This window comes from Myotis lucifugus, unplaced genomic scaffold (genome assembly GCF_000147115.1).
Source record: "Myotis lucifugus unplaced genomic scaffold, Myoluc2.0 scaffold_1338, whole genome shotgun sequence".
Classification (NCBI taxonomy): domain Eukaryota; kingdom Metazoa; phylum Chordata; class Mammalia; order Chiroptera; family Vespertilionidae; genus Myotis; species Myotis lucifugus.
The window spans coordinates 3,112-30,500 of NW_005872386.1; the positions used below are offsets into that span (position 1 = coordinate 3,112).

Sequence of the window (27,389 nt, forward strand, 5' to 3'; positions counted from 1 at the left end):
CTGGCAGACCTAATTCCTTCTGGAGGCTCCAAGGGAGAACCAGTTTGCTTGCCTTTTCCAGGTTCTAGAGGCCTCCTGCACTCCTTGGCTTGTGGCCCCTTCTCCATTTTCAAAACCCACCCCTTCAATCTCTGGTTCCATTGTCACATCTCTGTATTTGATTTTGACCCTCTTTTATGAAGACCCCTGTGACTACATTGGGCCCACCCTGATAATCCAGGACGATCTCTCCATAGCAAGACCCATAATGAATCACAGCTATAGAGTCATGCAGCCCTGCAAGGACCGCCAACTTAACGCAGCCTTTGAAAGAGCCCACAGAGCAGCCAAAAGTTGCTAATTAAAATGGAGACAGACTGAGAAATTTGAGATATTTTAATTGTGATCCTGTACACTCTTATACTATTTTAAAAAGATGTGTTCAGTACTTGCCTCATACCAGTCAATTTCAGGGGTTCCTCTGCACAGGCCGGTCCACTTGAGACTTCCTACTTCCAGGAGGTCCTTACAGAAAAGGGGGCCAAGGAGGGTAAAGCTGCTGCCTAGCCTTAAAATTCATATATTGAACCCCTAGCCCCCAATGGGGTTGTATTTGGAGATCGAGCTTTTAGGAGGTAAAGGTTAATGAACTAATAGGACTGGTAGTTGTATAGAAAGAGAGCAATTTTTCTCTCCCTTCCCATGTGCATGCACCAAAAAAGGCCCCGTGAAGACAATGCAAGGAAAGAGCCACCAGTAAACCAGGAAGAAAGATCTCACCAGGAACTGAATTGGCCATCACCTTGATCTTGAACTTCCACCCTCCAGAAGGATGAGAAAGAAATGTCTCTAGTTTAGCCACTAATCTGTGTGATTTTGTTAGGGCGGCCTGAGCAGACCTACGCACCACAGTTGTGCACAAAGCACACAGGGATCATAACAGAACGTAAATTGCTGGGCGCCAGAAGAATTTGGAGACCTTAGTGGTATTGACACTGTGGGTCCCCAGACCCCACTTTGAGTAGCACTGACATACACAACCAGGTGAGGGAGCCATCGGGATTAAGAGTCAACCCAAGCAGTGAACGCTAGCCATTTCCATGGGCTCTACCTGAACAAAGGTCTTCATCTTCATTCCCGTCCCATGAGACATTAATCTCCTACGATAGTTAATTTTAGGTGTCAATTTGACTCATATTAAACATTGCCCAGATTAAACATTATTTCTGGGTGTGTCTGTGAGGGTGTTTCTGATTGAGATGAGCTTTGAATCAGTGAACTCAGGAGAGTAGCTCACCCTCCCCAAGTGGGGGGACATCAGTCAATCCACTGAGGGCCTGACCAGCACAGAAAGGAGGGGGAAGGAGAAACTTGCCCCCTGGGCTCCTCAGACTAGGGATTTTCGCCGTAGCATCTTCGCCGTAGACATGTTTACCGTGAGCATTTTGCTGCAAACATTTTCTCTGTGTAACTAATTGGCTGTGAGGCAATTTTGCTGTAAAAAAAGGTAAAATAACTGGTTGACAAAAAATAAAATGCACACCTGCTTTTTTGTTTGCTTGGTTTCATTTCTCCATTGACAAACCAAGCAACCACTGGAGAAAAGATAAAATAACTGGTTTCCTGGGTTTTATTTCTCCATTGACGAGTTTTATTTCTGGGTGACTGAAGGTATTTAAGTTCGCCGTTAGTTTGGTTCCATTTCTCCATTGACAAAGTTCCCATAGTTGCTCCATCTTTATGTCACATATAGATCTCAGCCAGCCCTCATAATGGTCTATACAGTGCTGAGTGGACATGGGGGTGATGGTGGACTTAAAATAGTTGGCATTTCTTCCAGATGACGATGATTTACCCCAAGAGTTGGTTTCTTTTTTTAAAAAATTGTTTTATTGCTTAAAGCAGGGGTCCTCAAACTTTTTAAACAGGGGGCCAGTTCACTGTCCCTCAGACCGTTGGAGGGCCGGACTATAGTTTAAAAAAAAACTATGAACAAATTCCTATGCACACTGCACATATCTTATTTTGAAGTAAAAAAACAAAACGGGAACAAATACAATATTTGTATTTGCATGTGGCCCGCGGGCCGTAGTTTGAGGACCCCTGGCTTAAAGTATTACAAAGAGTACTACATATGTCTCCTTTTCCCCCCCGCCCTTGACAATCCCCTGGCCTCCCCTACCCCCCAGTGTCTTATGTCCATTGGTTATGCTTATATGCATGCATACAAGTCCTTCGGTTGATCTCTTAGCCCCCCCCTCCCGCCCCCCAACCCTCCCCGGCCAAGAGTTGGTTTCTTATTTCGAAACAAACTACAGTGGAGGAGCAAGCGAGGTGGAGGCCTGTCTTAGAGAGCACAGAGTTGCACCCCATTTTCTACCAAACAAAGACCAGTGCGAAGGTACGGTCCACAGCATAAAGCCCGCTATTTACCCAGTACTGCCCTGAATCTGCATGCGTTTTAAACGTATTCAAATAGTTGGTATTTTGCAAAAAAAAACTTTAATTTTGTTATGTCCTTTTTAATGTCCCTTTTTAAATTTTTTCTGATTTTATCTCTTTTACAGCACAACGGGCTTATGGCCCCCATAGTTACGTGGCAAAAATATCGGTGACAATGATGTCCACAGCACAGACACTTATGATGAAAATATTGAACATTATCTCTACCTCCGCCTCCGCCTCTGCCTCCGCCTCTACCTCTACCTCTATCTCTATTTATCTCCATCTCTACCCCTACCTCTATCTCTATCTCTATACCCATCTCCTATTAGTTCTATTTTGCTGGCGAACACAAATACAGCTCCCTCAGCATGAAATACAGTCCATGCGGGTGATCACCTTCCTAATGACCCTTCGGTCATGAACATTCAGCATCGCTGTAACTCCTCTGTCCTGGTAAGAATGAGAGGGCAGGGCAGGCTCAGGGCCTGGCCTCAGCCTGGACAGAGCATGCCCCCGCAGCTGGGACCTGCTCTCTTTCTTCTCCTGCTGGCCAGTCTCTGTCAGTGCCGTTTTAAAATGTATAATGGCTTTAGAATTCCACACTCACGGTAGACATACGTGACGGATGGCCTGCTAATGTCATGCAAAATGCAGCATTGACATTTCCTGGGGAAGAACCAACCCGGAGTTTCTGAATCCCCAGACAGCCTGGCTGCGGCCTCCTTTCATCTCCGTGGCTAATCAGTGGAAGGGCAGCCCTCCACTAAGACAGTGCTGAGTGCCAGCGAGGGCTGCTGACGGCCCCTGTGCTGCCCTGGGTCGGCTGCCGTCCCGCCCTCCTGCTAATGAGAACATTGGAGAGATTCCTGACCTGCTCTGTCCCTTCAGGCTGCCGGAGGTCAGTAAGGGCTGCCTCGATGAAGGGCTATGCTGACACGTCCAAGCCCTGACTGGGAAAGGAGTGAGGGATGGGCTGGGGCATGTGTTACCGGCCCAGAGTCACCCAAGCCCTCCCCTTCCTGGCACGCTTCCGGGGACTGCGGAGACTAAATAAGTCACACGTATTCCCTGGATGGAGCCAGTGTCTGACTCTGATGTTATAGAGAAAATACCTGGTCTTTGTCCTGGGGTCTTGGCAGAGAGCTTCAAAAATCCTTGGAAATTTCTGAGTGATAAGAATGTGTTTTGTTGCCTGGAGGTGTGGCTCAGTGGTTGAGTATGGACCTATGAACTATGAACCAGGAGGTCATAGTTCGATTCCCGATCAGGGCACATACTCACGCTGGTGTGGCTCAGTGGTTGAGCATCAGCCTATGAATCAGAAGGTCATGGTTCAATTCCTGGTCAGGGCATATGCCCAGGGTGTGGGATGATCTCCAGTAGGGGGTGTGCAGGAGGCAGCTGATCAATGTTTCTCTCTCATCCATATTCTATTTCTCTCTCCCTCTCCTTCCTCTCTCTAAAGTCAATAAAAATATATTTTAAGAAAATAATAAAATCTATTCTAGAACTATCACAGGAAATCTCTTCTTACACTCACCACCTGGCATTCAAACCTGTAGGCTCTTCTCTTCTCTTCCAAACACAAGCTCTTTCATTTATGAGGGTAAAGTTCATGGTTGAGTGCATTTACATCTTGTATATTACTTTGTATCTATTAGAATATATACATATATATATATATATATATATATATGATAGAAAAATATTCTGTACATTTAAAATATATCAAAGCAGTCGCAAAATATATGCCTTTTGTTAGGAAAAGATCGATCAACATTGGCCCTCAGCTTTTGGGCTTTCTTAATAATTTCATCAATTTATTATTTTTTAAATTTCCATTTCAACTTTGAATTTAAGTGACATAACAATGTTTTAAGATTCTTGCAAGTAAGTTCCTCCACAGTGTAAAACTTAGAAGTCAAAACTGTGCATTGATATGTGCAAAACATATTTTGAAGCAAACCTATTTCAGAACTGTTTTTCCATGACATAAAAGTATAGCAAATAGACAAGTCAATATTTTCATTGTTCTGTAGGAAATCACAGACTACCTAGATAGAATAAATTATTAATGAAATGGGAAGAATATTAATCTCTGTGTAGCCAGCCTTTAAATAACACACACACACACACACACACACGTACACACACACACCCCCCACTGAAATTTACTTTTAAATTCCAGGCCCCTAATAAATGACATGGCAGAGGTCCTTTCTAACCTATCAATAGCACAACCAAAGTAAAGAAGAGAAAGCTGGTCAAAGCCTGCAGTTGGCAAGGAGTCCCAGTTGGTCCAGTAGAAGATTAAACCCCTGGAGAAAGGCAGAAGTCATTCACAGCAAACCCGACGCACAACCACCTGCTACCAAGCAGCGCTCGGTGATCGTCGGTCCACTTTATGTTCTTCGGTTTAGTTACCGAAATATGGAAATCATTTGGTTACAGGGGCCCCTTTCTATAAAGTGGGTCAGCACCGTGGACCCTGAGCCACGCTACACGCTTCCGTCGTACAGCTGTGTGTTACTTGGTAATGAGTTTCTGGTTGCCTGATTTCATAAGGATCTTAAAAAGGAAATGGATGGATAAGCGAGCTTGTAAATGATAAAATGCATGAAAACGGACATCTGAAATGAACACACCTGAGAACACAACCGGGCATGTCCCCAATAAAACCAACAGGATAGAAATGCGGGTGCTAAAGGCAGAGACCCACTCTTGCTGGGCTGCCCAGCGCCTGTACCCCTGGCCATGGGGACTGAAGGGAGAGGAGCAGGTGGCTCTGTGCCCCAGATGCCAGGGGACACGAGCATGCTCTCAACAGTTGGCCGGATTTCCCCCTCCCCTTTAATTGTGTTTCTCGGACAGCAAAGCATCAACACAGTTCTAGCAGACCAACATTTTGTTTTGTTTTTAGCCAAATGTGTATGGACACAATGGGCAGTGTCAGCCCCCAAAGACCTGTGTGGGTAAAACAAAGCATCTTCGTCCTTACTTTTCACCGTGAGGTACATGGACTTGCTGACGTCCGCGCCCACGTCGTTGCTGACCTTGCACAGGTAGTAGCCGCTGTCTTCCTCCACCACGTGCTTGATCAGCAGCGACCCGTTGCCCAGCACCTGAATCCGGCCGTTCAGGGCGATGGGTTGGAACTGGGGGACCCCAGCCCCTGGAATGAAATAAAAAGGAGGAACAGTGATGCGCGCGCGAAGACACGTGGGGAGGCAACGAGCCCATGTTCACCCAGAGTAATGGAGAGAAGTGATTGACATTTAACATACAGCCTACATGACAGTCACGGGATACACCATGTGTTTTGTTTTTTTCCTCCCTCCAACATTGAAATTCTTGTCTGGAGAGAAATACATTTATTTAAAATGACAGCATTTCAAACTCTGAGATCAAGAGTAAGAAGCCTTACAGACAGTGTCTACATAAAAAGACAAATTTAATGAGCATTAAGTACCTGATAAATTATTCAGACATCTCAGTAGAATGACTACAGAAGTAGCTGCCTCTCATTGCACCCTGTGTTCCCAAGGACTTCATAGATAAGTATGTAAACGTAAGCACTCTAGGGATATGGGATCTGAGGACCTTGCTCCTACACACAGCTTAGTCTACAAAGACAATACAAGTATTGCAGATTTCTCTTCTGAGTTCCAGTCTAGAAACACATTAATGTCGTTTGATGCTATTTAAATAAATAAGTCAGATCATCGCAGTGAAGCACCCCTCTCCTCAGAGGGCCCGCACTGAAGGAGGCAATGACACAGCAACGACATAATGTGACTGAGAGAGCCACATAAAGCTGTTCTGAACAACATGTTTTAGAAATAACATAACAGAAGATGAATGTCTTGAGTGATTGTTGGGGAAGTGGCAGTTTGGATTGGCTTGCTATGTTGCTCGCCCCTCTCCTGGGACATGGGCGGGACTAGGAGGGCGTGAGGGCTTCTCTCGTCTCTGACCTTAGGCTGACGTACTTGCCCTCTAGTGAACATTCCATCCATATTCCTTGTTCATGAGTCTGTTAGACTTTTGTCTCTTTCTTCTTCATTTGCCAAAGCACTTAGGGTCTTAAAAATGTTTCTATATGTCTATTTTATAAAAAACATGTCTATTTTTGTTCTTGCTGTTTTAATCGGGATTGAATGTTGAAGATCACTGGATATCTTTATGTCATCTATTAAGATGATCATTATTTTTCTCCTACAAAAATTAATTGTGCATTTTAAGGATTTGGTTTTATAAATTATAAAATTCCTTCTTATGGATGAGAGGTACTTTGAAGCTTTAAAAACAGGAGAGAAGCTTGTAAGTTTTAAGTGTCTAAACTGGGTCCACAGTTTGAAAGTCTCGATGCCTGTCTCTAAGTTCACAGCAAATCGGGAGTCTGATCTTGTTTAAAAGACACAACCTGAAAATTCAGACAAATGCAGGATTTAAATGATATATCAATCAAGCAGCAAACCAGGAAGTATCCAAATGCTATGGGATTTATGTAAAACCCTAAATTACAAAAACCCTGCAAATCTAATGAAATGCTGATAGAATATGAGAAAGTTACAGGACTGTTCATGTCAAAAATACATGTTTTCCTTTCCTCAAAGAATTTTTACCAGAAAAACATTTGTACTATTTGACGCATTTATACGAAAGAATTACAATATGAAATTTAACATTAAGCCATCTCAAACAGATAAAAAGTCTTATCTGTTCATACCTATCTGGAGAGAGAGACTGCCTCCTTAGGAAAAGGTACGAATGAAGACAGAAATAAAGTATAAATGCATTTGAAAAACAACTCCCCTCCCTTTTTTTTTCACAGAAAGGGAACCTAACATGCAGGGTGACACCATTTATAAATCTGATCATGCTTTTTACTAAACAGAATAAGAGGGACCCATTCCTCTGCCATCAGGATGACAGTCCCAAGGTTAGTACTTTATTTTCTGAGGGTCATGAACTTCCTCATAATTTGATAAAATTATCTGTCATCGACTTTAAATTCATCATTTATTATAAAGAGCAAAATTTACCAGAGTTCATACAATATTCAACATTCTGTAATCTGGTTAGCATAAGTAAACACTTTGGGTAATTAGCCAGAAGATACACTCTAGGAACCAGAAGTCATTAATTAGGAAGCGGTCCGTTTTCTGTGGACAGCTGGGGTCAAGTGGGGACAATGTGGATGGATGCTCTATGACATGAAAAGATAATGTTAAAGCATTATGTAAGGCACATACCCAATTACTCGCTACGCTAACACTCTGCGACCTTCCTTATTTTTTGAAAAGATATGCCTAGCAGTGTTCGCAAGGACTGAGGGAGTGGGAAGAGCAGGAAAAGAATAGCTCAGTGTCACCAAGGGGGCCCCCTTGGAAGGCAGCAGCAAACATTGGTTCGTCTTGTCTTCCATTCTTGTCTTTGCTGGCCTGTAGTCTACTTTCTCTGCAGCCTTAAGTCCATCATCTATGAAATGGGAAGAATAATCCATTTCCAAACTATATAGATTATTATAAAGCAGGGGTCCTCAAACTTTTTAAATAGGGGCCCAGTTCACTGTCCCTCAGACCGTTGGAGGGCCAGACTATAGTTTTAAAAAAAAACTATGAACAAATTTCTATGCACACTGCACATATCTTATTTTGAAGTAAAAAAACAAAACGGGAACAAATAAAGTATTTGTATTTGCATGTGGCCCGCGGGCTGTAGTTTGAGGACCCCTGTTATAAGGCAACAGAACAGATGATCAGAAATCCATGGGAGCTATCTATGACAGTTTTGAAAAGGAAAAATGAACAGAGTATAATAGTATTACATATTAAATTATATTAGGAAAAGATGAACCTCAGATTTATGTGGTCATGATGCCAGAATAGATAGGTCAGTGTAACAGAGGGATAAAAAGACAGACTTCTGTAGACACATTTTTTCCCCATAGATTATAAAACAATTCAAGTTCATGGGGAAAGGTTGGGCTCTTCAGTAAATGGTTTTAGGACAACTGGCTGGCCATGTGAGCGGATGATAATGACAATAATGATGATGATGATAACAGCTAATGCGTATTGACTCATCGCTGTGTGCCAGGCACCATAATAATAAATGCTTTCTATGAATCATCTTCCTCAATCATCACATTAAGCCCTTATCCTATTTGCTTCACATACAAGAAAGCGCTGGTTCACGCAGTTAAGTGATTTTCCTGCAGCCAGATGGTGGTGTGCGTGTCTGAACTTAGCCCACAGTCTTAACGGATAATTTCTCCTACTTCTCCTAGATTCCTACTTTCCTTATTTTTCTAAAACGAAGCCCCCAAATTTAATAAAGATTAATATATAAATAATAGGGTATAAGATTTAAGGATGGCAGCATAAAACCAGCATTTCTTCTCTTCCTGGAAAACATACAAAAGCAAATGGGAGAAAGGAAAATAGAAAATATAAACTCCATTTTGCATAAAATTAGGCACCACAATAGCTAGAATGTTAACCATAAAATAGGTGACTGAGCAACCAGCCCTGTATACTGAGAAGTGAACATACAGAAGGACAAGGAGAGGCAGAGAGAGGCAGAGACTCTGGACCCTGATCCCAGCCTCATGTGCTCTCCTGGAGTTTGTCCATTTCAGTAAGTGGCACCTGTCTGGGCATCATGCCGATAGCCCTTCGGTGCACAGGATGATGCCCAACCAACTGCACCACAGTGGCCAGGGCGGATGACCCAATTTTAAATGCAAACTACTCCCCACTCCTCTCCCACCCCCAAACCCAGGCACACCCTGACTCTGGTCTTTGGACATTGCCATGACCAAAGCTTCCCTGGAGGTCAGAAGTGGCCCTGGCTGTGGGCAGCCAGAGAGCAAAGGAAGCCCAGGCAGGCCACGGGCTGTGCCTCGGCGATCTCTTTCACTAGCAGCCCCTTTCTGGCCCTCGGCAGCTAACTAGGGGACAGCCATGGTCAAGACAGTTACTGAAACCCGTTCTCTCCACCATGAATGACATATATGTGCTTAGCTGTGCATTTCTGGGAGCACAGGTGAGGCCCACCATGGTGTTAAGCCCTGATTTAAAACAATTATTTTTTCAGATACGAGGCCTCATTTGTTCGTGTAAAAGAACAGAAAATCAGGAGACAGAATTGAATGTCTTAGAATTCGTGTATCCAGACCCAAGGTCAAAAATGTAATAACATTATTTTCAGCAAAGATTGTTTCATTTCTGCAACAGCTGCCCTTAAGCCACTGCATTTACTCAGGAATGCTGCAGCCCAGGGTTAAATTGTTGCATCTCTCAGAGCCACAGGCAGAGTCTGGTTTGTCTGCATTATTTCTGTCACATAGAAAGGAGCTGCACTGTGCTCTGAGTGAGTATTTGATCATTGGAAACACGTTCCATAAACAAGGCTACACTTTCTTAAGAAATACCTTTATTATTTGAATAATTTGAATGATAACATACAATATTTCTATATTCTACTGGGGAACATTAAAAAAAAAGCACAATGCTTGGTATTTTATTGGTTGTAAGGCAGGCAATGCGGTGAACTGTGGGAGAGTGTGCACATTAAAATTCTGGCCAGTGGTCACTGCATACTGAAGGCCATAGAAATTGCTTATTCTTTGAGCCAGCAATTTCATGTGTAGAAATTTATCCCCGGGACAAAATGGACACATGTACAAAGGTCAAGGAGACAGAAGTTATTATGACATTTTTATAACAGTGAAAAACTAGAAAAAGCAAACACACAATACCCAGCAATAGTGTCGGACACACCTAATTGCCACTTGCCCATCCTCCCGTCTTACTCGGTGGCCTAGCACAAGTTGTGGTCATGAAGCCAGTGGGCTCAGCTACAACACAGCTTGCAGACCCCCTACGGCTCAGGGTGACTTAGCCAGGGAGGTGTTAGCGGAATTGATTGATGACACATTCTGGAAAGATCTGACAAGGGAGTTGACTCAGGTGGGAGTGGCAGCCCTCTCCCTTCGCTCTTCCTCCTCCCTGGGAATGTGGAAATGGCCGCTGAGCTCAGTGGCCCTTTTAAAAATTGATTTCAGAGAGAAAGGGAGAGGGAGAGAGTGAAACATCAATAATGAGAGACAATCATAGATTGGCTGCCTTCTGCACGGCCCTGACTGGGGATGGAGCCTGTAACCTGGGCATGGGCCCTGACCAGGAATTGAAATGTGACCTCCTGGTTCATAAGCAGACACTCAACCATTGAAGCCACACCAGCCCAGAGAGATATATTTGGGTCCCTGGTGACTTATAGGAGAAAAAAAACTAGTCCTGAACTATCTACATCCAGACTCCTTGTGGTTTAAGTCGCTGAATTTAATATTAACAAAGGCAAAAGTAGGTAGATGTACTTATTGATGTATTAATATCAACTCTACACAGACATGAAAAATCATGTTAAACACCCATATTTGTTGACAAGAAAAGACACTCGTAGTATATTGTTAACTGAAGAAAAAAAGATTATAAGTCAGAAATATCTGTATATTTATATATGTGTGTCTGGGGAGAGGTCTGAAAGGCTAAGCAAAAAATGTTTGCAGTAGTCACCTTTGACTGATGTTATTTCAGGGAACTTAACTCTTTTAAAATTCAGTTGGTTGAAGTTTATAATTTTTTTCTTTGATGATTTTATATGACACATAAAATCTAAAGATAATTGGCTACTGTAGCTTAATTTGCACATTAATAATGGGAAGGAATAAAATGTATGTAATGTCTATGGCAGACAAAGCATTATTTAACCTGTGAAAAATACTCTTGCAAATAGATAAGACACAGAGGTGTGTGCAAGTAACATAAATAAGAAATTTCCCAAGGGGGAAACAGAAGTGGTCAGTTAACAGAGAACAAAACATTTTCAATAGCATTAGTGATCTAAATAGGCCATTAAAACAGAAAACCATTTCACTCATCACATTGTGAAGACAGAATAAAAAGATCTTATCTAATTGGCAAGAATGCAGGGACACGCACAGCCTCATACTGCTGGTGGGAGTGTAAATTACTCTAACATTTTCCAAAGGGCCCTGGGCCCGTGCAGACCCAAATCGTTAATGTGCTCATGCTATTTCATTGCTAGGAATTTAGTGGGAGAAAGCAATCACACTTATGCCCATTGCATTAACATGCACAGATGCTCATTGCTGTGGTGTTGACAGTTCTGAGTAACTGGACACAACCTAAGGGAGGCAGGGAACGTCCACAGTGGCAAACATTAGAAATATTTTTTGAAGAAGAAAAGCATCATGGAAAATGTTCATAATATGTATGCACATCTATATAAACTAAATTCAATGTATGATGTTGATTTGTTTCCATGTAATGAAACATGGGGCTTCAAAATAAGAAGTCACGTGGGCAGACACTCTGAGTAACAGGCTTGTATTTGTGAATAAACCACTTTTACAAGGACAATGGGTGAGGCCTGCTGCAGGGAGTAGCCTCAGAGATTTCTTAAAAGAACTCAATTGATTCCCCCTGCAACCCAATGGTGTCTATGGTGTCTAGCACCTCCTGGGCTCCCTCTCTTCCTTTTCCCTGGGAGGAAATACACTAGAAGGGATTGTGGGAAGTGTGCCATTTGGTTTTCCCCCTATTATTGTTATTTTCATAATAAGAAAATGCAACACTGTGTTTTAAACAGCAACATCCAGAATACAAACCATGATTAAATAAGCATAAGTAAATATGCTCGTAACAATTAAACATATACAGTAGGTCCCAGATTGTCACAAAAAGATTAAATTCATTTGTTTATCCAACCAGTATATATTGGACCCTCAACTACTATTTGATAAATAAATTGCTAAATGAGAACACAAAAACAACTTCCAGTATGTTCATACACATAGTTAAAGAACCTTCCACGGGGAAGATGATAAGATAGACGTAAGTCATATTTACAGTATCTAGAACGGTTTCCCCATAGTTTACACCTTGCACATTTCTACTCATGCCCTGTTTGCAGTGTTACCTTAAAAGGGAACTGCTGCTTTGCCTTTGAAGAGAAAGCATGATTAGGAATGAAAGCTCAAAATAGACATTGGATGTGTTTGTATGTGATCTGTATAACCTAAGGTGACCAGTTAAATAAAACAATAAAAAAAACTTTATTTTCAACCTTCTAAAACCTCTGAATCTCATATGTGTAAATACTGGGGAAATAAAGCTCCAAAATGAGCAATTCTGATAATTTCTCCTTGTACTTCCACCTATAGGGGTTGCAGTGGTCTCCAAGCAGCATAGCTATACAGTAGGCAACGCAGAACTGTCCCAGGTGCTGAAATAACTTACAGGAGTAACCTGCCTCCCCATTCACGATCTTTTCCAGGTCATGTTATACAGGAACAGATACCGTCCTGGTCTGAAGAAAACACGGAGGCTGACCACTAGTGGTATGTGTGAAAGAAGGACAGACTTGGTGGAGCTGGGGACATATCTACTTACAGGAAACATCTTTGGAAGGACTACAAATTCTCATCTAATTCTTTGGAATGTGCATATGTATGACAGACAACATGCAAACAAGTAACTTCATACCTTTAGAGAATTTCCACACGATTGTGGGGACAGGATAACCCTCGGCTGAGCAATTGAGGATGACAGCCTTCCCATAAATCCCGTCCTGGTCTCGTGGCTGAACCACAAACTTGGGAGGAACTGAAAAGAGAGACATGTCACCAGTGATTCAGACAAGACCACAACTCATTAAAGGTACGCTTTTAAGAAATCCAAGAATTTAGTGAACATTAAAACACAAAGAATGTTTTATATATATGGAAATTAAAAAAAAACAGTGTTTGAAATTCGGGACAAATTAGGGAAGCTATCTCATTGCAGGCAACTTTTCTTATTTATACCAATGAGCTTTTGCAGATGGAGTTACTTTGCACTGGGGAAAACCAGACTCTTGAGTGTGGGAGTTGAGCTAAACCAAGGGACGGTGGGATTTTGCTTTTGATTTGTGTTTTGGAAGATCTTCAGGAATCCACTCCATGGAAAATAGAATCAGAACCACAATTTGAAGAAGAGATAAAACATATTTGCTCATCAAAGAGTAATTATCAAGATTAAGTATTCCTCTTGGTGTGAACTGCTCACAGCATTTGATAATTATTCTTCCTGAAATAGGAGATGAAGGGAGAATGAAAAGGCATTCCCTAAAGGATAAAGAACAAGGCATGTTATTGAACTTCTCTCAAAAAAATCTGATGAAGACACATAGACCATTATTCATAATGTCAGCACCCTCTGGGCCAAAGGGGGACTATGGAGGCTAGTTGACGTGAGGTACCATGATGGCTTTATACTATATCAATTTAAGAAGCAGATTAAAGCTATATAGTATAGCTATTTAAGAAGCTTGAGTTTTGTGTGGTGTTGGAAAAATTCTATTCTTCTGCAAAACAAACACATACACTTCATTGAAAACATACCTGCCAAGGGAAAGCAGGTGCTTTGAGTTAAGGTATTGTGATTTTAAGAGTATTCAAGTCTTCTCTTAAGGAGAAGATATGGATTCCTCTAGGAACGGTAGCATCTGAAGGTTTTAGAATCTCGGAATCTTTTCCAGCAGGGCAATGATGAATTATGGGATGGGCTTTCAATAAGGCAGGATTGTGTGAGAGGAAACGGATTATGTTGTATATATCACACACTTAGCAAATATGGGTGCTCTTCCTCTCTTTCTCACAATTCCTTGGAAATCTAACTTTGTCTGCCTGCAATTTTCAGAGTTCTTCATTCTGAAAGAGAAACGTGGACCTATATGTACATGTACGTAGACAGGAGTTTCAGCCACCACATGAAATGACTGGGAGGAAGGTCAGAGCCTAGGTTAACAAGGAGCTTAGAAGCACACTGACATTATCTGAGCCATAGTGAAGGTCACTTTGGCCAAAAAACAGCCAAGGAGGGGAGAAAAATATCAAATAAAAATGAGGCCATTAGGGTGAGCCCTAATCCAATCTGACTGGTGTTCTTATGAGAAGAGACGATTAGGACACACAGACCAAAACCAGGCATGTGCCCACATGGAGAAAAGGCTGCCATCTGCAAACCAAGGACAGAGGACTCAGAAGAAACCAAACTTGCCGACACTTTAGGACTTCTAGCCTCCAGAAATGTGAGAAAATAAACGCCTGCTGTTTAAGGTACCCAGTCTGTTGTATTTGGCTACGAGAGCCCTAGCAAACTAAGACAGTAGTCATCCTAATGGCTCGCTGTGGTTTTGATTTGCATTTGTGACGAGTATCTTTTCAGGTACTTGTTGGACATGTGTGTGTCTTCTTTTCAGAAGTGTCTGTTCAAGTCCTTTTCCCATTAAAAAAAAAAGACACAAGAAGCAGCCGTCAAAGGAACCCACTCCTGTGCTTCTGGAAGAGACACTGAAATGAAGGCTGGGAGTACGGAGCCAAAGGCTAAACACCTGGGTTAAATCTCTAAATCTGCTACTTCCTGTTAGATGATCTTGTGCAAGTTATCAAATGTCTTTTAACTTTAATTTTCTTATGTGTAAATGGGGGATAATGACATCACTCATCTTATAGGATTGGTGTGGGGATCAAATGAATTAAGATTATAAATGTTCTCAGAACAGAGTTTGAGTCTTGAAGAGTGCTGGTTAATTTAGGATATTCAGGTATGTGCAGCTTTAACATAACAAACACAGTTCCCAACTCACAAGTTAAATAAGTTACACAGTCAATGGATCTCTTCAATATTCCTTATCTGTAAGCAATTTTACTTCACTTAGATGATATTCTGAGTCAAGTATATTGTAACTGCGTATTACCAAATATTTGTTTGTAATCCACCCTTTTGGTGGATGGAACAAAACCAAAAGACAGAGCCATCTTATATTTTGGCGGGAAATTCCCCCGCACTCCAAGTTAACATAACAAACACAGTTCCCAACTCACAAGTTAAATAAGTTACAGTCAATGGATCTCTTCAATATTCCTTATCTGTAAGCAATTTTACTTCACTTAGATGATATTCTGAGTCAAGTATATTTAATAAAATGTAAATATATTTAAAATCAGGTGATCAGGGAGGACTACCTCACAGCGAATTTCTAGGAAAATGCTAGAGAATTTATAGAGCAAATTTTTCTAATAAAAATAATCCATCAACCTCAAGGATAAATTACAAAGTTTAAGACATCATGACGGATTCTTCCTGCCGAGGTGGAAGACAAATATGCAGTCATCTACATTCTATTCTCTATTTGGCTCAAATTCTGCTAAGAGCAAGGAACCCCTTGTCAGATATGCAGGTAACTAATCTCTTGTATTTCCTCTGGAAGAATGTCTAATTATAATTGATCCGTGACCACTCAAATTAATTTGGTTTTAATTCAAAGGGATGTCACTTAAAAACTGATCAAAAAGGTTTGCATGGGAAATAACCATTGACATATTGTGAGTGTAAGGTAATTGCAGATGGAAATTGCCCATAAAATTGAGAATTATCTTTCATATCCCTCTTTCATCTCTTATTATAGGTACTGATGATTCTTGGAAAATATTTAATATATCCTCAAATTCTGTGTATTTTCACTGCCATGCCCTAGTCATGACAGGTAGACAGGGTGCATGGTAAAGTGCCACATACCCTCAGGCTATCTGGTTTCAGCACCCTTGGGCTGGACAGTTCCACACACTTTACCAGCCCTACTGCACAAGGACCGTGAGTCTCTGGAGCAGGGGTCCTCAAACTACAGCCCGCAGGCCACATGCAAATACAAATATTGTATTTGTTCCCGTTTTGTTTTTTTACTTCAAAATAAGATATGTGCAGTGTGCATAGGAATTTGTTCATAGTTTTTTTTTAAACTATAGTCCGGCCCTCCAACGGTCTGAGGGACAGTGAACTGGCCCCCTGTTTAAAAAGTTTGAGGACCCCTGTGCGTCTCTGCTGTTTTAGAGCCTTCTCTGAAGCTACAAATGCTTACTCCCTTCACTGATGCAACCCAGAAATGTAGGAGATAATCATACATCATTGAAGGACAGGAGATGGGGTAAATGCCCTACCTTTCCATCCTGCAATCCTGTAGGACAACTCTAGGGCAAGTTCTACGCTTGTGTTTCTCAAACATTAGAGGGCATCAGAATCGCCCAAAGAGCTGATTAAAACACAAATTGATGAACCCAATCCCCAGAAAGTCTGAGTCAGTAGATCTGAGGTGGGATCCCAAGATTCGGTCTTTCTAATAAGCTCCCCCGTGAAGCTGAGGCTGCTGGTCCAGAATCCATGCTTGGAGAACACTGTTCTTTGTGATTCCTTGGAGGATTTCCACCCCCAAAAAAATTGACCATCAGTTGCCCACAGCATCAACTAGCTTATTAAAACAACTTTTACTGACTTTCCCTTCGTTTCTGATCTTATTTTCCATTTTCTCATTCTGGGCTGTAGGAACTACATCTCAAGTACAAGATTTGCAGTTAAGTCTGTACCTCACACTCTGCTTTCAGAGGAACTCAACCCAAGACAAGGCAGATAACGACACTTATCTGGACTTCTGAAACAATCTCCAAACTGGTCTACCTTCCACCTGCTGCCTCACTTGAATCCATTCTCCACACAGTGACCTGAAGGATCCTTCTAAGACCTAAATTGGATGGCTGTGAATTCCCTGTTTAAAATCATTAATACATTCTCATTGTTTCTTGGTACAATCTAGAACCTTACAATATTTTTAAGGCTTCTTATGACTTGGGTCCTTGGTCTCCAGCTTAATTTCTTGATGTTCCCCTTTTGGCATATTAAAAAAAAGCTCTCTTCTTGCATTCCATCCTTCACTCATTGCATACATCTTTTCATTTGAATTCTTGAATATGATAGCTGCCTTAAAACCTTGCCTGCTAATTCCAACATCTGTGTGTCCATTAGTCCATTTATTTTAATTTCCTTTCTTTTACTTATGGCTCACATTTTTCTGTTTCTTCACATGTCTAGTAAATGTCTGTAAGACACTATAGATCAGTGGTTCTCAACCTTCTGGCCCTTTAAATACAGTTCCTCATGTTGTAACCCAACCATAAAATTATTTTCGTTGCTACTTCATAACTGTAATGTTGCTACTGTTATGAATCATAATGTAAATATCTGATATGCAGGATGGTCTTAGGCGACCCCTGTGAAAGGGTCGTTCGACCGCCAAAGGGGTCGCGACCCACAGGTTGGGAACCGCTGCTATAGATATTCTATGCTATTGAGAGTCGAGATTTTATTGCTTTGTTTTTAAGAGTGTTGAGTGTCATTTCTGCAGAAAGTTAATTTAATGGTGGAGAAGTTTTATCCTGGCAAGGCTCTCTTTTGGCTTTTTTATGGCTTGTCTAGAGAAGCCCTTATTCCAGGACTAGATTAGCCCTACTCTTAGGATGTGGCCCTGAAATTTCAACTGAATTCCTCATGCATTCTGTATTCTGGTTAGTCAGCATTCCAATATTTTTCAGTACTGTGTAACCTTTGGAATCTTTATTCATCTGACATAATCTTGATTTTTGTTCTCTGCTAGATTTCATGGAATCTCACCATATGCCTATGAAGTGTAGTAATCAGCTCAAGACTCAAAGGAAGCAGGATACAAATTTTTAGTAATTTATTTGTGGACAGTTCCTTATTCTCCAGTACTCTGCCCAGCAAAATCCAGAGCCTCAATAGTTCTAAATTCCTATCTCCACCTAGAAAGATCACCGTTATTTCCTGTCAGGGTTTGGAAAGTGCTCCAGGAAGAAATCTGGGGTGAATTTGGAGTTCAATTCATATACTTCCCTTCTCCTAGGATCACAGTTCTGTGCTGCTGTCCCACTCCCTGAAAATGGTTGCTTTATAATTTTTTTGTCCAGTTTTATAGTTGTTTTCAGTAGGAGAATACATTACCTATTACTCTCTGGTTGCCCCCATTCAATAAATTTTTAAATTAGTGTTTCAAGTTAGTTGACCCCAAATCTGCCTCCCTGAAATTTCCAACCATTTCTGTTGCTTCTACCTTCTGGAGTTCACACGCCCGCCCCCCCCCCCCCCCTCGCCACTATGGTTAATACTATACCAGTTTGAACAAATTCTACTGAGGCAAAAACTCCAATCCCAAATTATTAATTCAAAGGTACTATAATTATTGCCTCTTTATCTTGCCACATATTTTTCCTCTCTATTGACTCATTCCAATCAGCATGTAAGCTTCCCTTGTCCAATGTCCGTCTCTAACTTCTCCACATTCTGCTGCCTGTCATAGCAACATACCTATAAATATGAAAATAGATGCTTTTTCTTGCATTCCCATACATTCATCCATCCCCCTTTCTGCAGCCATGCCACTCTTCAAGGCCACAAATAATATCCATCTTCCTAAACTCAATGACCAAGTATTATTTTTCTTCTTCTTTTCTCCTAGTAAGGCTTTGATATATTGTGTTACCTAACTTTCTTGATACACTTCCTATTTTGTTTCCAAGAGCCCACAGTCCCCTGGATTTCCTCCTATTTCACTGGTTGTTCTTTCTTCCTGTCTCCTTTGCTGATGCCTCCTCTTATTGGAATGCCTTGGGTCTAGCCAGGGGTGGGCAAACTTTTTGACTCGAGGGCCACAATGGGTTCTTAAACTGGACCGGAGGGCCAGAACAAAAGCATGGATGGAGTATGTGTGTGTGAACTAATATAAATTCAAAGTAAACATCATTACATAAAAGGGTACGGTCTTTTTTTTTTTTTTAGTTTTATTTATTTCAAACGGGCCGGATCCGGCCCGCGGGCCGTAGTTTGCCCACAGCTGGTCTAGACCCTCTGTTTCTCCCACATCATTGTTTCCCTTGTCACAATGGTTACTCCTCACATCTTCTCTGCCTATGTGTGCTACTCCTCACATCTTCTCTGCCTATGTGTGTTACTCCTCACATCTTCTCTGCCTATGTGTGCTACTCCTCACATCTTCTCTGCCTATGTGTGCTACTCCTCACATCTTCTCTACCTATGTGTGTTACTCCTCACATCTTCTCTACCTATGTGTGCTACTCCTCACATCTTCTCTGCCTATGTGGAAGACAATTCCATTTACCTTACTAGGTAAAATACGTGCTTCATGATAAATTCCTCTTTCTCTCGTTTGCAGCATTCACTTAATAAACATGCTTTGTTTGCTTCACCTCCAATATATATTGCAAATTCAACTGCCATTACCACCTTCATTCAAGGTGCTTTTTATCTTGCCTGAACCTCAGAAATAGTCTCTTATCTATTATCCTTGCATTTTGGACCAGTCCATTCATTACTCAGCTACTAGTGTGATAATTGGAAAGATAAATCAGGACATACTACTGACCTGGTTAAAATCACTAATGACCTCTTTGCATTTAGAAAAAAATCTAGACATATTCCTTTGCTGGTGATATCTTAAAACTTCATATTTTAGGTAGATAAAACCTTGGCTTGGAGTTTAGGAGAGTTCATAGCTGGTTTTGTACTTGTGTGTTTTTTTAATGAGCCGACAGCAATTTCCATGAATTCTAGTTATATATTCATAATATTTCCAACAAATACCATAATTTTGGCTGCTTAACCACCATACCTCCCACGTGTCCCACTCACCTCTCACTATTAGCTGACTCTGGTGCTCCACGGCCGCTGCCTCGTTCCGGGCTATGCAGGTGTAATTCCCATTATGCATGAGGGAGAGGTTGGAAATCCTTAAGGAGCTTGTGAAGTCGATGTTGTCAATGGTCACCCCAAGGCTCGCTGGGATTGGCCGGCCGTCCTTCTGCCAGGTGATCGTGATGGGTAGGTCGCCTGAGCCCACAACGCACGGGATGAAGACCCGCTGTCCAATGGAGAATCTCGGAAACTCAAAGGGTTGGATAAAAGGTGGGACTGAAAGAAAGGGAGGAAAAGTCATAGAATATTACCTAAAATATTACTTAAAATATGCTAATGAGCAGTGTAAATATTCTACATGCTCTTTTCCTGTAAACCTTTTGCATGACATTGTGCATCATATTTTCAACTATTGCAACACTCCTACTTATTACCTCATCTCTTCGTCTAAACCAGATGCTGAGAATTCAGGATACTGATGAGGGCTCAGTCAGAAGCCGGCTGGCAAGCCAAAGGGAGCGAGAGACCAAGAATTGCGACACGCCCAGCAGTTGGGGAAGGTTTTCTGCTGGGGCCCTTAACAGTCAGCTTTTGTGCAATCAAAACAAAATTATAGTATTTAATTAAGACTCTGAATCATACATTATAGTTAACATGTTAAATGGAAAAAAAGATATAGCCAAACTATTTTAAAACATATGTACATAAAAACCCCACCAAAATAGTTAAGCATTTTCATGATGAAAGGAAGACTTTAGTAGAGAGAAGTCACTTTCCCAGAACAATCTCAAAATCAGGTTTGTAACTTGTTGCTTTGCTCCCAACACTAGATCAGGAAGCACATTTAAAAATGCATGTTAGCCGATACCAGTTTGGCTCAGTGGATAGAGCGTTGGCCTGCGGACTGAGGGGTCCCGGGTTCGATTCCGATCAAGGGCATGTACCTTGGTTTCGGGCATATCCCCAGTAGGAGATGTGCAGGAGGCGGCTGATCGATGTCTCTCTCTCTTCGATGTTTCTAACTCTCTATCTCTCTCCCTTCCTCTCTGTAAAAAATCAATAAAATACATTTAATAAAAAAAATATATTAAAAAAATGCAGGTTAAACCTAGAGACCTAGTTTTTAATCATATCACTCTTCTCCTCACTACAAACGTCATCTCCCTGACTTCAGTCATGAATCACAAGTCTGCAGTATAAATGCTTTAAAAAGTTTTGAAAGTCCCAAATCTCATATTTTACATAAGATATAAAAATTAGAGGCAAAAATTAAAACAAGTAATTTTAAAAACTCTTAGGTGATTTTGGTCACGCCAAATCGCCTCTTTGAGACACATTGCTTACACTACCTGGTTCATTACATCACCTTGTACGGAAAATTCTCTGAGTCTTGCTGATAGTGAGAGCTTGTAGTGTTACAGGAGCAGACATTTCGAATGTAACCTGCAACAGGTTCTGACATAACCTTCCTACATGAAGTATGTACATATCTGCTACATGTCACTTACCTCCAGGTTCGCTAATCTCATTCTCTATAATGATGGGAGTTTCTTACTCCAAGACAGTATTGAGCCACTGAATGCTGCCAAATGTTAATTTAGACTCTTCTTGTTCTTTAATCAATTAAATGTTCATGCTCTTAGTAATGTATAACACTTATTCTTGATAGATCCTTAATAAGAATGTTAAGTAATGCTAATACCTTTCTGTGTTTTGAGCCTCAATTATTAATCATATATTCTTTCTAATAGGAGGGAGAACAAATGAAAAGAAACATGGTTTGGGTGTTGGTCAGTCTTGGGTAATTAGCAGTGGCTTTTTGATCCAGTTTCTTTAACTATGATTCTATTTCTTCATGTGTAAACTGGGGATAATGAAACACAATTCATGAGCATGTTGGGGGGAGGGCTTTATATAATGTCAGCAGAGAGCCCAGGGGGTACATAGAAGCTGCTCAAGTAGTATTGTCCTATCTTTCCTCTTCTTTACTTTTTTTTTTGGCCCACGACCCATAATTCAACAAATCAATCACATGGATGCTGAGACTTACTGCTTGTATCGTCATGTACCCTTTCTCAATTCCACATTTTGTCTCCTTTTTCTAGTAGCAACTTAACCCATGGGCACCACACAATTCCCAGGCTGACAGCTCTTGGTCCTGAATGCTCAAAGGGTCTGCCTCGAGCCCAAGTCTTCTGAGTCACAGCCATGGGTGTTTGAGCCTTCTCAACTCCTTTTCTCATGCTGTCCATCAAGCCCCCTTTCTCCATCCTTTAAGGAGTTTTCTTTCATTAACATCTTCCTTGCTTCATAAAGTTCCCCCCAAATTGTATCTGCTAATTCAAATCCCATGGCCTGTCTCAGAAAGTTCAGTCTCAATTCCACACCCATCGAAGGTGCCCACATGCCAACTGGATAAGCCCGGGACCTGCACAGGCTTCTAGCTCTGGGCTGTGCATTGAAATGCGAGCTGTACTTCACCAATTTCAGCCCTCGAATCCCAAGTTCAAAGTTCTCATGGTCTGAGTCCACAATGGTGGTCCATAGATACTTTATACAAAACCACATCCTTCATAAGACTTTCCCAAGCCACTGGTATTCCAGGTTCCCTCTCTCAGCCTCTCCATAATCCAGATCAGAATTCCTGGACTCATCTGGGTTTTTACCAAACCTTGCTTACCAAATCCACTCCTTTTTTAGCTCTCTAATTTAACTAATCAATCTATCTCTCTCTCTCTCTCTCTCTCTCTCTCTCTCTCTCTCTCTCTCTCTCTCCCCCCCTCCTTCTCTCCCTCCCTCCCTCCCTCCCTCATTTGGCTCTATCTTACACCCTTACTTAAAATAATCCTCTTTCTTTATCTTTAAAAAGCATTCTTTCTGAGTTCTTTGCCTTAATTTTTCCTCACTCCCACCCTGGCTTCCCACTGCAATGTGAGTTACTGTTCTAAACCACCCAGCGGAGTTGCACTGAAATCCCAGGATGTGTATTTGAATCTTAAATACGTTACTGAGCCACTTTGAGTAGGTCTCCTGCTCTTTCTTATTCTGTTTCTCTAATTATGTTTTATCTACATTCCAGAGTCACCATGAGTATTAATTAAGGTCACACATATGAAAGTGTTTTGTAAACGATAAAGTTTAATATAAATATAAATAGAAGGTGACATTTTTGTCTGGCAGCCAATTAACTTCCCTGGCAGTGTTGGTCCCTAGCAATTAGAACACTCAATTAGTCACTGTTCCAGCTCAATGTGGCACCTAAAATGAGGAAGAAAACGCTTTGAAATGTGTTAAATACAACTCTGCTTGTTAAGTTGAAGTGAAAGAAGGGATTTTAATTTTCATTTCTCTCTACATGTTTGAACACAGCAAAACTACGCTTCTGGTTAGTCAATTATTTCCTAACTACTTAAGTTTCAGGCATTATCAATAATTAACACATTATATCAATCTTTAAGTTTCTTCAAATTTCCAAGTCATGATACGAAAAAACAACAACAACAAAGGGCCATGACTATGACCAAAAAAGACATGACTGGAATATACTATTGTTTCCAAATGTCATCTAAATCACACACACACACACACACACACACACACACACACCTCTATTTGGTGTTAAAGTCAAGCCCCTGAAATATAAAACAAATATAAAAATTGTTTGACTCACATTTGCAGCATTATTGATGCAAACAAATCGGCCCACTTCCAAAGGATGTCAACAAAGGAGGCATCATATTTGCTCTTCCAAAAATCACTATGTAGTCTAACAGGAAGGTAACAGAACTGTATATATATGAATAAAAAAAGAAAGACCGGCCCTAGCTGGTTTGGCTCAGTGGATATTGGCCTGCCGACTGAAAGGTCCCAGGTTCGATTCCAGTCAAGGGCACATGCCCAGGCTCAATCCCCAGTAGGGGGCGTGCAGGAAGCAGCCAATCAATGATTCTCTCTCATCATTGATATTTCTATCTCTCCTTTCCTTTCCTCTCTGAAAGTATACATATATTTAAAAATCAATCAGTGAATCCATTGGGACAACAAATCGATGCCTCTCTCCCCCTCTGTCTCTCTAAAATCAATCAATAATAAAAAAAGACTGTTTTTCAACTCTGATCCACAGGGAAAGTAAAAAAACTCAGTCATTTCCTATAATTCAGTTGATCCCTTCTCTTCCCCCTTATAATTGAAAACAGTAATGATTATTCATTTTTTTAAAGTTTTGATTTTGTAATACTATCAATAAAAATATACAAAAATATTTATTAATTTTTTAAAAATTGTGACCACTGGTGTGTGATTTAATTTATATGTTTCATTTGACATTTCAGTGTGCAGAAGTCAATTTGGTTATGGCCTTCTTAATGACATCTGAGTAAAGACTAAAATTTTTAATAGTATGTGATTGTTACTATATATTGAAAATGAGAGGTTATCCTAAGCAAGAAATGCAAGTGGTATCTTAAATCAAATTACTCTCAATATCTTTGGTAGGGTTCAATACACGTGAATATGACAAAATAAAAATAAAAGGATGCCCTAAGCTGGCTTACAAGAATCCAGAATTTATTATTTTTTATGTTTTATCTGGGAAGTCCTATATGGCTTAAACAGGCTAAACCCTATATACCTAGCCTACAATTTCCTCGTTCAATATGTACAGTTTCATTAGTCTACACAGAAAAGATGAAATTAAGTAAAAGTAAGGTAGGATATCTTGTAGTATTGCTACCTGACAATTATATTTAGTTTAGAAAATGCTCCTTGCCCAGCTGGTGTGGCTCAGTGGATGACCATCAGCCCATGAACCAGGAGGTCACAGTTTGATTCCCGGGTTGTGGGTTCGATTCCCAGTAAGGGACATGCAAGAGGCAGCTGATCAATCGATATTTCTCTCTCATCTATGTTTTTCTCTATCCATTTCCCTTTCTTTCTCTAAATTCAATTAAAAGTATTTTTTAAATGCTCCTTAAACAGAAGAAAACATGTTAGCAATGATTAACAAAAAGAATTACAGTGGAACCTCGATTCTCGAACTTAATTTGTTTCGGAAGGCTGTTCGAAAACCGAATCATTATTTCCCATTAGAAGAAATGTAAATGGAATTATTCCGTTCCAGATCTCCAAATGATTCCCTGTTTTAACCTTCCTTATATGCAGTACATGTCTAATATATTTTTCAATCCATAACAAAAAGGACATGAAATATAAATGAAAATCTAATAAAATAAAATGTACAGTAAAAAATGAAAATTTAATAATAGTAAGCAGCAAAAAACCATGAAAATATTCACAGCACACTTTCCTGGGAGGTTTAGAGGTAAACTGACCCACACTTGTGCCTTATCTCCTTTTCTGTTGCCCAAGAGACACGCAACTGATCATACAGGTATCGGCATGAAAGGGTTGTCGGGTTGAGAGGTGAATTGTTCGAGATGGGAGACATTCGAGAACTGAGGTTTGACTGTAAATGCTCTCTCTCTTCTGCCCAGATGTTCACAAAAAACTAATTTACACCTAATGAACACCAAATGAACACATACTTTTTTAGCAAGTTCTGTATTTCCACTTCTTGGCAAACCCACTGTTAAATCTTTTCTAATCAAATTTTTGTTCGTGTGTGACATTCCCGTGAGATGGAGCCGTGCAGTGATGCAATGTGTCACCTGGAGGCTATTCTTAGAGACGGCAGGGGTGGCTCTTGCTTTGTTGACTTGGTTGTAAGTTCATGGAGGTCTTTGGTTTCACTACAGTCTGGCATCTGGAGGGAGTTCTGCTCTCTTTGTCTGTCTGATCTGATTGCCACACCTGACATCCTCCTGCCATCTGGTCCCCCCCACCCCCACCCTCACCCCTGCCTATCAGTAGTCTTTGCTGGGCTTCTATTGCCTAATATGGCTCTTACCTCTGGGGTTGGTTTCTTTGAAGGAGAATGCATCACCACTGGATACAGTATATTTTCTGAGGTACTGACCTACTCAGGGCCTTTCTTACGTGAGCACATTTTAATATGGGAACACACACATTCTTGAAGTCACTATCAGGCCTGTTCATATATTAATTCACTCTCTTAACATCTGTTGTTTTCATTTTCCTCCTTCTCTTGTAACTCAAGCTTGTCCCTGTTGTAAAGGTGTGGTGGAGGCAGGCAGCTTACCCAGGAACCTCACAGCTTTGCCACCGTGATTGGTCCAGGAAGGGCTGGTGGTCTGCAGAGAGCCAACCAGAGTCCCGCCCTAAAATTTGCTTGTCATATGTGGAGAAGCTGCTCTGAATGAACTAAGCCCAGGTGCTGAGGGAAACACCAAAGACACAGAGAAGGTTCCAATGGTAATTCAGGGTCTGGACCAGGTCCCCCTTGAGGCCTTTACTATTTCAGCCCTTCCCAAAGATTGGCTGAATACGCCCTCGAAGCTCCGTCCATATCTCCTCAACACACTATTGTAACTGCTATGAAGCTAGTTTGATTTAGCTTCCCGAACTTTGCAATCAGGAAGGCCATGGTCAATATATAGATTTGTCTCATTTACAAAATTTAAAGAGACAGATTTAAATTTCAAGTTGCCCTTGCTTGAATTTTTGTCAGACATCCTCTTCAGATATTTGGCGAATAGGTTTTAATGTGAATCTAAGAAAGTTCTAAGTGTGTTTATATGAAGTTGAAATCTGGAGTGAAGCTTACAAAGTCCCTTGGTGACCACACCTCAACCTGTGGCCTCACATATTATCTGTAACTTTACACATTATCTATTCCTGATGTCCCAAATCTACAGCCCAGACTCCTAAATTTCACTTCCTCATACATTCAGGTTCCTACTTAATGGGTCGCTTGTTGTCTAATGTATATTTCAACTTCGACACATCAACAGCTGGATTTCTACTTTCTTGCTTTAAACTTCTTTACTGCATCTCTGTTGATGGCAGTGCTGTTCTTTCCACTGCTCAGGCCAAAATTTGGGGGTTATCCTTACATCATTTTTTCTCTCATGCCCACATCCAATCCATTAGCAAATCTGATTGAATAGATCTTAAAAATATGTCCAGCATCTGCCTTCTACCTGCCACTTCTACTTCTCTCTCCCAGGTCCAAGCCTCCTTACTGTTCACCTGGATTAACTCTCTAACAGGCCAGCCTGCTTGTCCCTTGTTGCCTGCTAGTGTAATTCTCAGCACAGGACCTAGGTCAGGCCACATGCCTTCTATTTAAAATCATCTGATAAATTCCCCATCTCACTGAGAGGAAAAGCTCAAGTCCTCATAGCCCAAGCCTGGGGTACTAGTTGCACGGCAAATGACCCTGCTCATTCTAACCTCATCTCCTGTTAATTCCCCTCCCCC

The 27,389-nt window shown here is 41.0% G+C and overlaps 1 protein-coding gene across 1 annotated transcript in view; it reads right to left on the reverse strand.

Moving 5' to 3' along the window:
- Nucleotides 1-5,422: 5,422 nt before the first annotated feature.
- The window catches only part of LOC102438295 (Down syndrome cell adhesion molecule), a gene marked incomplete at its 3' end in the record, with an annotated part of 47,122 nt that continues 25,155 nt past the window's right edge, over nt 5,423-27,389 (reverse strand). The window contains exons 8-10 of the mRNA XM_014449664.1: nt 20,049-20,327; nt 12,999-13,118; nt 5,423-5,596 (exon numbers count right to left, since the gene is read on the reverse strand). Coding sequence (XP_014305150.1) covers nt 5,423-5,596; nt 12,999-13,118; nt 20,049-20,327 — 573 coding nt within the window. The remainder of the gene's footprint in view (nt 5,597-12,998; nt 13,119-20,048; nt 20,328-27,389) is intronic.